Below are 15,878 nucleotides of genomic sequence, written 5' to 3' on the forward strand. Positions count from 1 at the left end.
AATAACAACTGGAATACAATGAACGATTTTCCTGAATATGTTTTATTTGTAAAAACAAAATAAATTTATGATCAAAATTTTTTTTTAAATAGTTTTGTTTGTTTATTGTTTTAAATAAAGAATACACAAATAAAAAGTATTAGGTATTGAAATGGTTTTAAAAAGGCCAATCATAAAAGTCTGCATTGTGCAGTTGTTTTTACTTATTTTAAGTACATTTAAAAAGAACAAAGGAAAAAAAGGATTATATACAAAATAACATTTCCATTACTATTGTTTCAGTTCATTTATTTTTTTTTAAATTCCAGGTTTTTTCCAGTTATCTAAAATGATTTTTCAAGTCTTGCTTTAGTTTTAATTTAGTTTTAGTCACACTTTTGATGTACGTGTACAATGACAATAAAGGGCTTTTCTATTCTATTCTATTAGTGTCACGGCTGCGCTGGCAGCCCGTGGGGATGAGGGAAAGGAGGACCCAAATGCAGGACTCTGGTGCGTTTTTATTTACAGTGCAGAAAATAAAGACAACCAATAAATCCCTGTGCGTCCCCGACTCCCGTTCCGTGTCTCCCTTTCGTGTCTCTGCTCCCTGTGTACCATCCACCGGCTGCTTCCTCATTCCCGCAAATCCTCCTGGTAAACACACACAAAGGCAGCCTTCAGAAAACTCTAGAATCGCGGCAGACTAGCACTTACTGGCTTGCTGTGAAACGAACAGCTAGTCACGCATAACAATCCTGCATCGTGGAGCTCTCAGCCACACTGCTATGTAGCTCGCCGACGACGTTAGGTCAGCTCCAGGTGTGTGTGATGATCCAGTTGGCAGGGCCACACCCACCAGGCCTAAAGGTGCCCGACACAGCCGCACCCCTACACATGCACACCTACATACGCCTATATATAGAAACAAAGGACCGCAGCACAATACAAGGACACGGTACCCAATATATTATGTAAGTCCATAACTGCTCACTTTAAATTTACTGTCTGGTAATTTTGCTGGGGACTACTTTCAGTTATGTGTCAATACATGTTTGGTGGACTGCATGAAACAGTGTTTGTGTTGCCTCCGGAGTGCAACTGTTCAGCTTATTCTACTCTTTCTTCTTGCAGCTGGTTTGACACAGAGCTGTGGATCAATCACACCTTGGTGCCACATCTCCACCAAAACCCCTCACTGCGACTCGTGGGCTTACCGCAGCTGCAGTACGCACATGCGCTCAGTAGCCAGGCGGTTCACCTTCAGTCAAACAACAGTGGAACGATACCCGAGCTCCTCACTGCCCTTCACATGGCAGGAAGAAGCAGGAAACAGTAAGTGGAATTGTTAGAGCAACACGAGTGCTTCTCTCAGACATGCTGAGTGTGTTCATTAATACTGTTGAATTGACTCTTTTGCAAATAATGAGGCGTGTGAGCCCATTAGAAGTTGCCAAAGAGCAAAACAATGGAACGTTGTTTTTCTTCTGAAATCAAATGGAGCATTAACACAAAAACGACCAAAAACTGTGGTGCACATTTTGTCTGTGGTGTCCAATCGTCTTCTAATGTCGTTATTTATCTGTTTGTTTATGGCCCACAGATTCTTGCATAACATTCACCCTCCATCGTAATGATAAACTCAAAGCTTTTATTTACGCGTGGGACACGCTTATCAAATTGCATTCATTTACATATTCAGTCGACAAAAAAAGGGCAAAAATAAAAAGGTGAGTTTTTATTTGATGATTTCTTTTTTTCGCTCCAGGTTTGAAGCTCTTTCTATAGAGTTCACTCAGTACCACAGAGAGTCTGCTTTATTTCTGTGCGTGTGCATAAAACTTGAGCAGACTCGGACACAAACCATCACATCTTGTCTCTCTATCCATCCACTCCTCATCCCTTTATCCGTGTCAGGACTGGACCTGCAGACAGCACTTCCGGTAACAAATCCTACAGACTTTCAAATGAAATTCTTTCACCATAATCTGGTATTTAGAGCTTAATAGTTAATAGAAAGTTCTATTCACCCAATACAATGACTTTATACCGCAGATTCTTCTGCTCATCTCTGCTCTCCTGACTGTACTTGGGGAGCTGTGGTCTGTGGCCACTGAGCGCACCCAGTATCTGCATCAATGCCATCACTGGCTCCAGCTGCTCCTTGCCTTCTTGTTGCTGACAACAGCTATCCTGCAGCTCCGCTTCCTGTCTTGTGCGTCGTCATGTGTTTCCCAGGTAAAGAATAACATTTTAAAAATCCTCAGTATTCACTAATGCTACAAAATTAGTATTCAATAACCTTTATGTGCTATTTAGCTGCGGTCCCAACCAGACAACTTCATCAGCTTCCACAGTGCTGCCCTTCTGTCACAAAGGTCCTCTCAGTGTGCAGCCATCCTGCTCACTCTGCTTGTTCTAAAGGTGAAGTATTGTCTAACACATGTCCACAGATATTTCACTTTGATTAAAAAAAAACAAATAAAAAAACAACTCATTCCCATTTCCAGCTGCTGGGAACCTTACGGTTTGTGCAGAGGTGGGCTGTGATAGGCAGAGTGTTGCACAGAGCCTGGAGGGAGCTGCTGGCTCTGGCTGTCCTACTACTGCTGCTGATGCTGCTCTGCACTCACCTTGGGAATGTGGTATGAGCAGAAAAACATCAGTTTAAGCAAAGATATTTAAAAAGGCATGATGAAAGATATTTGATATGGTTTGTTTCAGCTTTTTTCACAATCAGTAGAAGGTTTCCTGTCAGTACAAGACACCAGTGTCTCAGTCTTGTCCTTTCTTCATGGTCGGATCGTCCTGCAAAAAATCTGCCAGGTCCACCCCATCCTGGGCCCTCTCTATGGGCTGCTTCTCATGGGAGGAGGTGTTTGGGTTTTGGCTAGACTCTGTGGAGCTGTTCTTATCCATACTTACAGGTACACAACATTACCTTTCTTTTGACGCTATAGCTATGTTTGCTTTAACCAAAGTTGGGTTTTGTTCATTTTTCAAAGACAACAGAGTTTTGGAGACTGTCGAAGTTGTTAACCCCGTGAGAAACTGAGTTTTAAAGACAGAAATAGCCCTTCAAGCCCTGCATAGGCCTTAAACAAGTTTATAATCTTGCCATACTGACATTTGATGTTTGGCAATTTGTAGCTGTGAAAGTCTTCTAGGTGTCTGGTTACCTAGAAATTCCATCTTAAGATAGAAAGATAATGTCACGGTTCTGGGTCCTTTTGAGCCAGCATTTTGAGTTTCGTGTTCTAGTAATATTTTAATATATAATATTTTGTATTACGGGTTATGTTCAGCTCATTTGATTGTAATGGGAAAAAAAAGGGGAAAATGATCTGTAAATCTTTTAAACATCCCAAAGTCACCAATACCCATGACATCAGAGATGCAGGCTTTTGAGCGCTGATAGCAAGCCAGACGTTTTTCTTCGATTACGTTATAGATGTCCTGATATCTTTGTTTGAAAATTCTTGGCAGACCTCATAATTCATGGCTTTGTATATGATGTTATGCTATCTTGGCCTAAACTCAGCAAAAGCGCTACCAAACCATGCTGGTACCAACCCCGTGTTTCACAAATGGATAACGTTCTTGGCAAGTTCTTTGGCGATGGCAAAAATAAAACCTCTTTCATTGCAAAGAAGTTGCACTTTGTAACCCTGCACAGTATTACACACCTTACTGTTGAAGTGATCTTTGAATTTCTATTACTTTTGTGATAATATAGTAATGTTTTCAGTAAGAATTTCTGTATTTCCACAAAAATGTAAGTGGTTCACAAAATTTTGAGTGCCACATTGTATCATAGGAAGTTTTGTTAAATGGCATGTTGTTTTGAATGTTTTGCTGAAATTTACTGAAGATGGAGCCACAGAGGGATCTTAAGTTTTAATAAACCATCTTCTTTCGTCTTCTAAAGGACAGAGCAGGCTGAGTTGTTTCATCCAACCATTAAACCTCAGGACTATCAAATGGTGGAGTTCTTCATCAAAAGGCTCAAGCTATGGATGGGACTCACTAAGGCTAAACAGGTGAATAGACTGTTAAATGTGAAGCATTCCATCAGGAAGGCTGAGTAACTAAAAATTGTAGCTGTTGTTGCTGATTCTGCACATTTGTTCCCCTTTCTAGTTCAGACACAGGGTGAAGTTCAAAGGCATGGACATCCCTCCTTCCAGGTTTTCACAGGAATCTTGTCTCTCCACCCTGTCTTCAACCGTTTCTTATTCCCGCTCCCCTTCTTTGTCCCCCGCATTCTCGTCCCCACGTCCTCTATCCTCGGCTCTCTCCAATAGGTCTAAGGACTCGTCAGTGTCTGAGCTTGGTTTTGAAGTCCAGCAGTACCTAGACAGTCTGCTGCCCCGTGTTACTGCTCTGCTATCTCGTTTTGATCGGGTCAACCAGATAAGTGAGGACATTTACAACCTAGAAATTAAACTGGACGAGGTTCAGACCAGGAGAAGGAAGACATGGATGAATTATGAGAAGAAAAGTGAAAGAATCCTTGGAGAGTTAGGAATACCAACAGGCGCAGATGAAGGAAGGATAACAGGAGAAGTTACTCACAGGAAGACCAGTCTCCATCATCCCAAGCTACCAGTCTCCCTTCCATCTACACTCCAGTCCACTCCTGTCCCTTCAGTGTACATGTTTCCCAATACATATATCTCCTATTCCAAGTTTGAGTCAGTAGCAGTTCAACCTCAGCCAGCTAGTGTTGTGCACTCTTCCGAAGTTGCCGACCCTACACCTGGAATCAGTGTATTGTATTCAAAAGCTCCTCAGTTTGAAAAGTTCCCCAGAAGAAGAGCATGGCATTCTGGGAGCTCTCATTCAGCTGATGCTGCTCAGAGGACATTCCAATTCTTGGAAGTTTCTCCATGTGGAGACGGAGAAGAAAATTCTGGTTTTAATCCCAGACCCAAAAGTGAAGAAGGCTTAAGAAGATCTATCGGGGATGGGATTCCAGTAAAGAGGAAAGCTTGGATCTCTGAAGGACCAGAGACTGAGTGAGAAACATCACAATGGAAGAAAAATGTCTGTGTCTGGAAAACAGAATCACTTGAAAAAAATGACCGAAATAAAGACACAAGTTTTCGCTGTTGTCCATTTTTTTGAACATTTTACTATACTTTACAACATTCTATAACTAAGTGGTAAAGACACTGTGCTGTAGATATTTTCCTCTGCAGATGAATAAAGGCATGACCATTTGATTCAGACATTGCAATATGTTTGAAATCCCTCAGATAGCAATATTAAACTATAAACCAAGAACTTTGATTGGCCACAAGCAGGAGCAGCAGAAGGTCAGCTTATACATAAAAAATTCCAAATAGCAAAGAGCAGGAAACTAGAAAACATCCCTAATTAACAGAATGTTACAGTTTAATTTGACTTTATTCTCCACATCTTTGAACAGAGAAAGTGTTCCCTCATAACATTATGTGTGTACTTCTGTGTGTTTACTTTAAGTGTTAACATAGCCTAGGACTATTTTACATACACATGTTATATTGTTACCTAACCGAAGGAATAGAGATAATTTAAGGAACAACACATTCTGACATGTAAGTGCTGGAGTGACAAACCCAGTCAGTGGAACCAATGCTGGATAAATGGGGATAGTTCCATTAGGAAGAGCATCTGGCATAAAATCTTAGTCAAAACAAACTTTCAAATTCTGGTTCATAAAGAATGAAATTTCCATACCAGATTAATTTGGGCCAGGTTAACATTGACCGCCTCCGGTACTGTTGGCCAAGAGTGTGCTGGTGGAAACTGTGCTACTGCTGGCAGAAGACAAAGGAAGAAGAAAGGGGGGAAGGCATGTTAGGAGGGAGCAAGAGAGAAGGAAAGGCAGGAGTTTTTATATAAGAGTAGGGACTTTAAGTCTAAAAGAGAGAGAGAGCTGACTTCTACCATGGTGTAGATATGAACAGAAATGGAGGATGGGTGATCTTGAAAGAAGAGTATGTGAATAGTGAGTATTAGGCATTTAACATCATTTATATTCTGCTAAAGTTTCGTTGTTAATATAAATGCAAATATAATACCAATAAGCCTACAGTTTAACAACCCCTTTATAAAAACTTACATATAACAGAATAACTTACTGTTAACCTCACTGACCTATTACACAGTGTTCATAGAGCTCCACTGTATCTCTCCTCCAATCTGCATACCGTACAATAAACCTGTCGCCTAAGACACAAATTAACAAGACAGAGTAACACAACTAAAGTTATGAAACAGCACATAAGCAACAGTCACCTGTGTGTGTGAGGAATAAAAGAGGAACTGTCTCATTCTTTTACAAATGAAGTCAGTTATAAATCACAGCCTTACTTATTTGTGTACAGGATACTCTCTCAAGTCATCTGGTTTGACCAGTTTTCTAGCCCACGGTGAACAATGTTTGTTGACTTATGACTCAGCTAAATCTGTGCTAATTATATATCTTGTGTTTTTAGCATTCATAGTTTCCCTGTTGACAAAGGTTTTTTACTCAATTTGAAGATTTAATAATGGGCCCTTTGACCCTGTTCACAGTCAGGTCTGCTGTTCTAGTTTTCATTTTGCCCCACCTTCGCATTTGTTACAGTAGTCTTCATCTTTTGATTAAACTGTCCTATTGGTGAACCCAGTGCATGCCATGCTATGAGGCTATCTGAAAGACTTGTTTATGCTTGGTTAAGAAGTTAGATGAAAATTAGTGAGATGCAATATGGCTTCATGCCAAGAAAGAGTACTACAGTGCAAACATGATGTTTTCTATGAGAGCAAACATCATATGCTTTATCTGCTTTATCTACCAAATTAAAAAAGATGGTACACACCAATTTGTTAAGCTGCAAAAAAAAACAAAACCCAAAAAACAACTCTAATTTTCTGCTTTTAACTTCAGATAAAACTGAGATAAAAACCTATTGTAATTCGACATAAAATTTTTAGAAACAGGTTATCAAGCCAGATAGTTACTCTGGAAGACATTATCTTGGCCTCCAGTCACACTGTGAGGAATCTCACAGCCATTTCAATCAGGCTCGTTTCCTCTGTGAATATTAAACAAACACGTTTAAACGCTTTCTTGCATTTGTGTAGTATCGCTAAGGTTATGGCCTGGCCTGTATTTGTATAGCGCTTTTCTAGTCCCTAAGGACCCCAAAGCGCTTTACACAACCTGTCATCCACCCATTTACACACACATTCACACACTGGTGATGGTAGTTAGAAACACCCTGTCTCAAAGTAAGGCTCAAAAACTAGTTTTCATCTCATTACTGTGGAATGCTGTCCAAGCATGTGGGATATTCACTCTTCCAGCTTCTGCCGACATCCACAAGGTAAATGTTTCTTTCCTAATTAAATGTGTATTTATTAACTTCTCCTCGTGTTCCTTAACCTCTTAAGCCCCAACGCCCCCTGATACGGGGGCAAAAAGCAGGAGATCAGGTAGGCTTGGGGCTTAAGAGGTTAAAGCTGGAGTTCTTCTGCTACATCTCCCTCCTAGTCTCAGTACCATGACTGCCTCACTGGCGTCAGTGTTGGAGGTCACAGCCTGGAGAACCTGGTGATGTCATCAGACAGTATTATTCCATCTTTAACAGAGACCAGACTGTGGTGGCTCTTACCAAAGCTATATAATCACTCTGAAATCACCCTGTCCTTCAAGAACCTGTACATGTTTGTTTACCATTAATCTGTAGCCTACAACACAATGAACAGCACAGAACAACACAGCTGAAGCTACGACACAGCAAATACTTTGGTCACATGCGTCAATGGGGGAACTATAAATGCTAAAAAGAAGACATTTACAAAGCATCATTTCAGCTGAGTCATAAAATCAACAAACTTTGTTCACCGTATACGTTAGACTCGTCAAACCTGATGGCTTAAGAGTATAACAGAGAACAATATTTGTGTACTGTCAGGATTAAGGATGTGATTCCACTTAATCATTTGCAAAGAGTGAAATTAACTGTGTCTTAAAATATGTACAAATAGCAATGTGCCAAAATATACGTTTGTTTGGAAATGTTTCTATGTACAGCACCACTGAAGCCTACAACAGAATGATCAACATTGAGCAACACAACTGAAGCTATGAAACAACAATTACTTTTCCCACATGCGTCAGTGACAAAACTAGAAGTTAAAAACACGACACCTATGTAGCTGAACAGTCAACAAACATTGTTCACCATACGCTAGACTGCTCGTGAAACCAGATGGCTTAAGAGAAGTAGAATATAGCAGATAAATAGGGGTGATCCTGAAGCCAGTTTGACTTTCTAAAAACAACATCAGTTCACTCAAAAACTTGGATCCACCACCCAAGGATGCTAATACTCCAAACCACACATTCTAAAACACGGCATTTGCGTAGTACGAGTTCAGCTGAGTCATAAAGTCAGCAAACTTTGTTCCCTGTAGGCCAAACTATTCATCAAACCTGATGGCTTAAGAGAATAACAGAGAACAATCTTGATGTACTGATTACAGATGTCATTTATTATCTGTTCACTTTGTCAAGAATGAGAAGACTCCCTCTTTTACAACATCAAAGATTTGCAAGCGTAGGAATATATCAAAGAGAACATAACTTTATACACACACACACAGAGAAAGCAGTTTGGAGACAAAGTTAGGGGCAAAGCTGAGATGCAGACAAATTATAGTGGATATATGGATGAGATGGGGGCAGACGGTGACCCTAAAGCGAGCAGTTGAAAGTAGAAGACATTTGTTGGGATTTTTGTTTGTATGTTCTTTTTTTCATCTGCGTGACTTATTTTATCTCACCTGAAAGGGATTTCATGTTCCAAACCCCTTTTCCTGTTTTTCCCATGAAACTCAAATGAAGTCCATGCGCGTTCACAAGACAGTTTAACCTGAGTACACTCAGCCTATGGCGTGGATATGGAAGCGTTGAGCCAATGAATTGGCTTTCATTAAATGAGTGTTTAGAAAGCTAGGAAGGCGTTCATCTTGGATGCATTCATACTGAAAACCAAAGTCAGGCTTGCATCTGTAATTACAGTGAAAAGGGGATTACATTTACTGGTATTTATGAAGTACTTTTCTACTAAATTCTAGAACTTAAAGTGCTTTCTTTACTGCAAGGCTCATTCACAAACATTCATAAAGGTGATTTTGTTTTCTACGCCAAAGCACGTTTAACCTAATACTCACACACTCGGACTCCAGGGGAAACGTGAAACGATTCAGGGATCAGTTTAGTGCCCAGGGATACTTTAGCATTAAGTTAGTGATCACTGATCTGATTGGTAGATGGCCCACTCCCTATCTACTGAGCTACAGCCGCCCTGGAGGATGCACTGCTCTTACACATGTGCAGTAACAATGCTGAACAAACGTCTGCTTACATTTATGCTTATTGTATGTATTTAAAAACTGAATTCAGCTTTTTCATCACTCTCTTTGTGTGTATGGTCTTTATTTATTTGTGCATTTATTTTTACATCAGCCAAGAAAACAAAACTGGGACCAGCTCTGAGCATTACAAACTCACAAACACACTCCATGTCCCTCATTTGGGATGTATTAATATGGTTATCCTAGGGGCTGTCGATAATAAAGTGAAAAATATTAAGTGACATTAAAGTAATTTAATGCTTTGGAGACTTACATATATAAAATCTATTAAGAGTAAAATCCAGTTTGGATAGTTTTTAACTGTTAATAAACTCTGAAGAGGGGAATTCCAGAATAATATGAGAACCTCTGTTTTCATCCACATCGGTCTGAGAGGTAAAGCTGTGGCAAAAATAACGACAATAGCACTAAAAATTAGTTTAAGGGGATCACTTTTTTACACTTGCTGCAACAGTGAGTTTTATGTTAAGAAACTGATGATAAACTGGCCATTTTTATTCTCTGTCTCTTAAGCAGTGAGTGGTTCTTTGTTGTTTGGCTGGTGGCACTGAAACAGGAAAATCCAGCTGTTAGCTGTAATGTTTGGTTTGATAAAGCAGTTTGTAAATGAAGGCTATGTGGAGAAGACCCTGTGTGAGTCAGATGACAGGTGGTACACCAGACCAACAAGCTCAAATCAGAGACTCTGCATGGCGCAGTCGGCTGGTGCAATCAGCACCGCGTCAAGCAACAAAATAATCACTTTTTACCCAAGCACATCAAAACAGTTTCTACATGCACATCACACCACGAACATAAACAATTTTCTTACCGAAGCACGATCAGGAATCCCATCAGTATGTCCGCAGGGAAAACAGGTCGATGTCTGTGATGGGCCAAAAAGGGGACAAGACCACTCCAAGGGCGAGATGACGCACTTTTTAGAGCCTTTTCTTTTTCTATACTGAAACAAGAAGGCGATAAACATGTTCTGAAACTTGAAGTTCTTATTTCTTAGAACCAGCAACATAGACGGTGTTACATCTACGTCAGCTTTTTGGAGCAGGGCTCCATGGTGTGAATTAGGATTTATAGTTCTCTCATGAATGTCACCAAAACTTAACCTCCTCCATTGTCCACACTCTTACAGAACGTAGCCCACAAATTTCAGCTGAAAATCAGAAGCACCGGCTGTCTTTACACTGCGACTCAGAGTCAAGTTGGCCCCACCTTCAAATCCAACAAAAGTGGTGTCACACGTTTGTGCTGTAAAAATCGTTGTTTGTGCTTCTATCATTTAAAAGATATTAATAAAAGTTTCTAGAGGTCATCAGAGGTCAACCAGCTCCCGCCACATTAACGGAAACAAACAAAACTGGTGTCAATCAACTGTGCCATGCTTGTGCTGCTTCAACTTCCCTCTGATCAAGAGTATTTTGTACTCGGGAAGTTGCTGCCACGCAGAGTGAAAAAATATTTCATTATGATTTCTAGTTTTCTCTTCATAACCTTTTGTTTGAGAGGGAAATCCATGTTTGTGTCTTTTTGTGTCTCCCTCTCACGCAGACGAGGGGTTTTCGCACCTCTCCCTCTTCTCACTGATTGTGGTTGCCATAGCAACTGGTTCACATAGCTTTTTTGGCTATGCCACCCTTTCTTTTTCAGGCTAAAACTCATCAAGGTCGATTCTGTGAGTGGTTAAGAGGGTCAGTGTGCCCTCTGTTTATCAGGACCATTCAAACACAGATGATCTGATATCGTTGTGTTGGTGTTGTTCCCAGATCAACATAGTAAATGTTGTTCCAGGATCAACATTGCAAGTGACCAATCACATTCTTGTGATGTTATTCTTTGGCGCGCCAAGCCATTCGTGCATTTATGAAATTCCAATGTTGCAAGGACAATATCAATTCTGCTTAGCGTTTATTAAAGGGTTAGGGTCAAGGTCAGGGTCCGTTGATCGGCGGACAGAGGCAATTTCTCGCAGCTTAAGTACAGTTTTTTGTTTTACGGCGGTTTTTCCCGAAGTCGCAAAAGTATGACGTCACAACATTCTGATTGGTCACTTGCAATGTTGATCCTGGAACAACATTTACTATGTTGATCTGGGAGCAACACCAACACAACGATATCAGATTGTGTATTCAAACACAGCTATCATTCATCACAAAAAACATGCTCACATCTTCAAGCCAATACTTCATTATATGACTGTCATTCAAAGTTTTGAGGGCTCACAGGTTTTAAAGGAAGTGGATTACATATTCAAAATAAAAGCTCCTTAAAATCAAAGCTACTTATCACTGGCCTTTTATCATGCTCCATTATATGGACTCAAAACTAAAAGTTGATAACAATGATGATGAGATTAAAAAAAGGATTGGCTATCGCTTTCACAGAGACTTGGTGAGACTTGGTGCACACATACATATGTAGACTTTGTTTCACTTTTTAAATAAATGTAGTAAATAAAAGCGCTATATATTATGAGATTTATTTATTTTTTAATTATTTTATTGGGTTACATAAAAATATCATTCTACCTGTATGAAAATATATGCCACTCATGCTTTAGAGTCTACAGATAGGTCCTTCCACAAAGTTGTACACTTACTATTTTAGTAAAGTTTTCTGGTCTGATATGCATCGTTTTCTACTGCAGTTGAGGGCAGAGTCAAAACAATGAAGTGGGCCTTTGCTGTGTTTGCCATGGTATCACTCTCGTGGTGCCTCATTCAGTAAGTCAGACTATAAATCATCCATTTAGTGTCTTTGTTAGTTTTTACTTGTTTTTCCTATTTTCCTACAGCCTTCTCTTAAACAGTTACAGACATATATGACAGTGTCAGGTCCGCTAAAATAAAAGAAGCATAAATAATAAAACTTTTAAGAGGTTGCTGATATGAAAAAAAACACCTCTTTACATTTCAATAGATAGTTTTAGGATTTAGCCTAATGTGAAAAATATGGGTTAGGGTTATGCAGAGTGCATCTCTGTGCAATCATGCTTTAGAGTCTACATACACGTCCATTAACAGGGTTGTACACCTAATATTTGACTACAGGAGTAAAGTGTTCTGTTGTTCTTATATACATTATCTTCTATTGCAGTAGACGGCAGAGTTGAAACAATGAAGTGGGCCTTTGCTGTGTTTGCCATGGTGGCACTGTCTGATTGCCTCATTCAGTAAGTCAGCCAAACTATGTTTCATTCATTTCATTCTTCTTTTTATTTATTTTTTACTTTTACTATTTGAAATAAAAATAGTAATAGATCGACATGCTCATCTATCATATATGCAAATATAAGATACGTATAGTATAAAATATTTATATATGCAGTTCTAAGAGAGTGTTGGTATGAAAAAACCAACACCCTCTTTATTGAGCTGTTCACAGCTCAATAAAGTTTTCTAAATGTATCCTAATGGGCAAAATGTAATTTGCTCCCTTTGATGACTCCTAGGATCCCTCTGGAAAAGGGCAAGAGTGCCAGGGTGGTCTTGGAGGAACAGGGTCTATGGGAGGAGCATAGGCAAAAGTACCCATACAATCCCATGGCCAAGTTTGATGGGAGCTTTGCTGTGGGCCCTGAATCCATGACCAATGATGCTTGTGTGAGTAACATCATCTAAACGTTGAACATGCATATCAACATACAGAGAACATGACAAATGTCTTGAGAGTATACCTTCATGTCTCCTCTTCATCTCCAGCTGTCTTACTATGGAGTCATCTCAATTGGAACTCCACCTCAGTCCTTTAAAGTCATCTTTGACACTGGCTCATCTAACCTGTGGGTTCTCTCCATCTACTGCAACAGTGCAGCCTGCAGTATGTAAATCTATGATTACATAATGCATTTCCACACAAAGTCAGAGAGTGATTCTGAAAATCTTTATAATGACAAAAAATATATATAAGGGTCAAGGGTTCAGTTTACAGTTCCCAAGACTGAGTTACCAAGGTCCCGCCCTGGAGTCTGGCCCAGGTTAGGGCCGTAGGGGTTCGGTGACGATGACTGGCACTTCCAATAAACTAACTAGTGGTACATGTTATTTCTCTGGTGGGGAAGGAGCCTGATCTGGTGTGCAAGATTGAGACATTTCTAATAGACACACAATGTAGGTGAACTGTTTCAAGTATCTTCTACAAAGAGGAGACTCTGGTTAAGACCCGGGAGCTGCTGGAGAGATTATAATTCTTGGCTGGCTTGGAGTTGAAGAGGTAGCCAGAGTGGGGAAAGTCTGTGCTTCTCTGCTCAAACGCCATGATAATCCCTACAAAATGAAAACTATGTTAGCCTGAAAGTATTGCTCCAAAATATTTTTATAAACCAGGGAAAAGAACTTTCACTTGTTTAATAGTAATTGTAAAGGTATTACAGTGCTTTCACAGTAAAAACTGCGATTGCCTCAAAAAGTATTTATGAATGTGAAATCTGAAAATATAAAACACAAACGAAGGGGTTTTTTCACATGTGATTCTTTAAATAACATTTGGAGTGGTTTTGGTTTTAAATGGAGATCAATAGAACGGTATGAAAAAGAACGAAGCAGGTTCAAAAAAAACACCATTGGTTTTCAAACTGTACTGGCTTCATCCTTGGTTGGCAGGTTGCTGGTCTGACTGTGACAAATCAGATCTTTGGTTTGAGCCAAACTGAGGCCCCCTTCATGCAGTACATGCAGGCTGATGGTATCCTTGGTCTGGCCTACCCAAGTCTATCTGCCTCTGGTGCGACACCTGTGTTTGATAACATGAATGCAGGCTTGATCGACCAGAACCTCTTCTCCGTGTATCTGAGCTCATAAGTATTATGCAGGATTCTACCTGACTCTGGAAATTATCTATAGATGCCTCATATATTAATTTGTACTCAACAGTTTCCCTGTTGTTTGAACTGTTGGTTTTCTTTGCAGTAACACCCAGCAAGGCAGTGCGGTGACCTTTGTTGGTGTTGATACCAATCACTACTCTGGTTCCATCACCTGGATTCCTCTCTCCAATTAACTGTACAGTCAGATCACAGTTGACAGGTAAAACCAAAAGTTACAGCCCTGTATTGATTTCAAAATCATTATAGAGCTTTATTGGCAAAGAACTTTCTTCCCTGATGCATACTATGTTGTCCATTACAGTGTTTCTGGTAATGGTCAGGCTGTGGCTTGTAATGGTGGCTGTCAGGCTATTGTGGACACTGGAACCTCTATGATTGTTGGACCTCAGAGCGACATTGACAACATCAATGCCTGGCTAGGAGCAAGTAGCCAGAATGGAGAGGTCAGTGCTAAAAAACAAAAAAATATGGAGAAATATTTTGAGTCAAGTACCACTTGGTCTGGTGAAACTGATACTCTTCAAACTTTACATATTTTACAGGCAGCTTATTTTATTTCATCAGTACATGGTCAGCTGCAACAACATTGGCCAAATGCCTGATGTGACCTTCAACATCAATGGACAGCAGTTCACTTTCCCAGCCTCTGCCTACATCAGTCAGGTAAGAATTCCTTTCTTTATTTATATTTTATAACTTCTCTACATATTCCCTAAATTGTATTTATTTTTTTTCTGTTACATCTCCTCCTTAGTCCCAGAGCTATGGCTGCCTCACTGGCTTCAGTGGTCAAGGTAGCAACCTGTGGATCCTGGGCGATGTCTTCCTCAGACAATACTATTCCATCTTCAACAGAGGCCAGAATAAGGTGGGTCTGGCCAAGGCTAAATAATCAACCTGAAGTCAAGTCCTTCAACATACATCTTTGTGTTATAGTCAGCTTTGTAACATCAAACGTCTAATAAATAAATCAAGTTTTTAAAAAGTTAAAACAATTTCGTCTTTGTTTTTCTTGTATTTGTTTTTTTTTTCCTTATTCATGAAGAACAAAGCATTTCAAATCTGTCATTTGTAGGCTGATAACATCTAATTTGATATGATAATTAAATAAAAACACACAATTCAACAACTCTACAATACAAAATTACATATCACAGAATAACACTGTCTTAACCAGACTGCCCCATAAACAGTGTTCATAGGCCTCCAGTGTATCTCTCCAACATCAAGCAACACAGCTGAAGTTATGAGACAGCAAATACTTTGTGTCACATGTGTCAGTGGGATACATGTGAATGTATTAAAAATGATATTCCAGTAGTACAAGTCAAGGAGAGTATTAAAGTTGGCAAACTTTGTCCACTGCAGCAAACAACCTGTTTGTACTGGAGTTAGAATGTGATTTGTTAGCTGTAATTACAGTTTTTCATTTGTAAAATATTTACATTAATTTTCATCTTTTAAAATAAGAGAAAACATGCAATATAAGACCCTCTTGGCAGTTTTAGTGTTAAATGCTTTGAAGTCTATGGCGTTATTTTTGTGCCTCTATTCTGAGCGCATGTAAAAAACAAAATTGCGAGCACAATTTTTGCATTTTTATGAGAAAATTATTTTGAGTGAAGGGAAGTTTTCAGTGTTTGCTATTATTCATATACACACACAATTA

General features: G+C 39.5%; 1 protein-coding gene and 1 pseudogene across 2 annotated transcripts in view; both read left to right on the forward strand.

Moving 5' to 3' along the window:
• pkd1b (polycystic kidney disease 1b) overlaps nucleotides 1-5,086 on the forward strand; it is a 31,544-nt gene extending 26,458 nt beyond the window's left edge. For both annotated transcript variants that reach the window (XM_087845307.1, XM_087845306.1), the window contains 8 exons: nucleotides 1,114-1,314; nucleotides 1,748-1,922; nucleotides 2,035-2,217; nucleotides 2,299-2,403; nucleotides 2,490-2,624; nucleotides 2,704-2,906; nucleotides 3,908-4,019; nucleotides 4,120-5,086. In XM_087845307.1, coding sequence (XP_087701433.1) covers nucleotides 1,114-1,314; nucleotides 1,748-1,922; nucleotides 2,035-2,217; nucleotides 2,299-2,403; nucleotides 2,490-2,624; nucleotides 2,704-2,906; nucleotides 3,908-4,019; nucleotides 4,120-5,001 — 1,996 coding nt within the window. In that variant the 3' untranslated portion in view covers nucleotides 5,002-5,086. The remainder of the gene's footprint in view (nucleotides 1-1,113; nucleotides 1,315-1,747; nucleotides 1,923-2,034; nucleotides 2,218-2,298; nucleotides 2,404-2,489; nucleotides 2,625-2,703; nucleotides 2,907-3,907; nucleotides 4,020-4,119) is intronic.
• Nucleotides 5,087-12,500: 7,414 nt separating this feature from the next.
• On the forward strand, nucleotides 12,501-15,101 carry LOC102789028 (pepsin A-like; annotated as a pseudogene).
• Nucleotides 15,102-15,878: the final 777 nt, after the last annotated feature.

This window comes from Neolamprologus brichardi, chromosome 8, assembly GCF_056152115.1.
Source record: "Neolamprologus brichardi isolate AB-2024 chromosome 8, ASM5615211v1, whole genome shotgun sequence".
Classification (NCBI taxonomy): Eukaryota; Metazoa; Chordata; class Actinopteri; order Cichliformes; family Cichlidae; genus Neolamprologus; species Neolamprologus brichardi.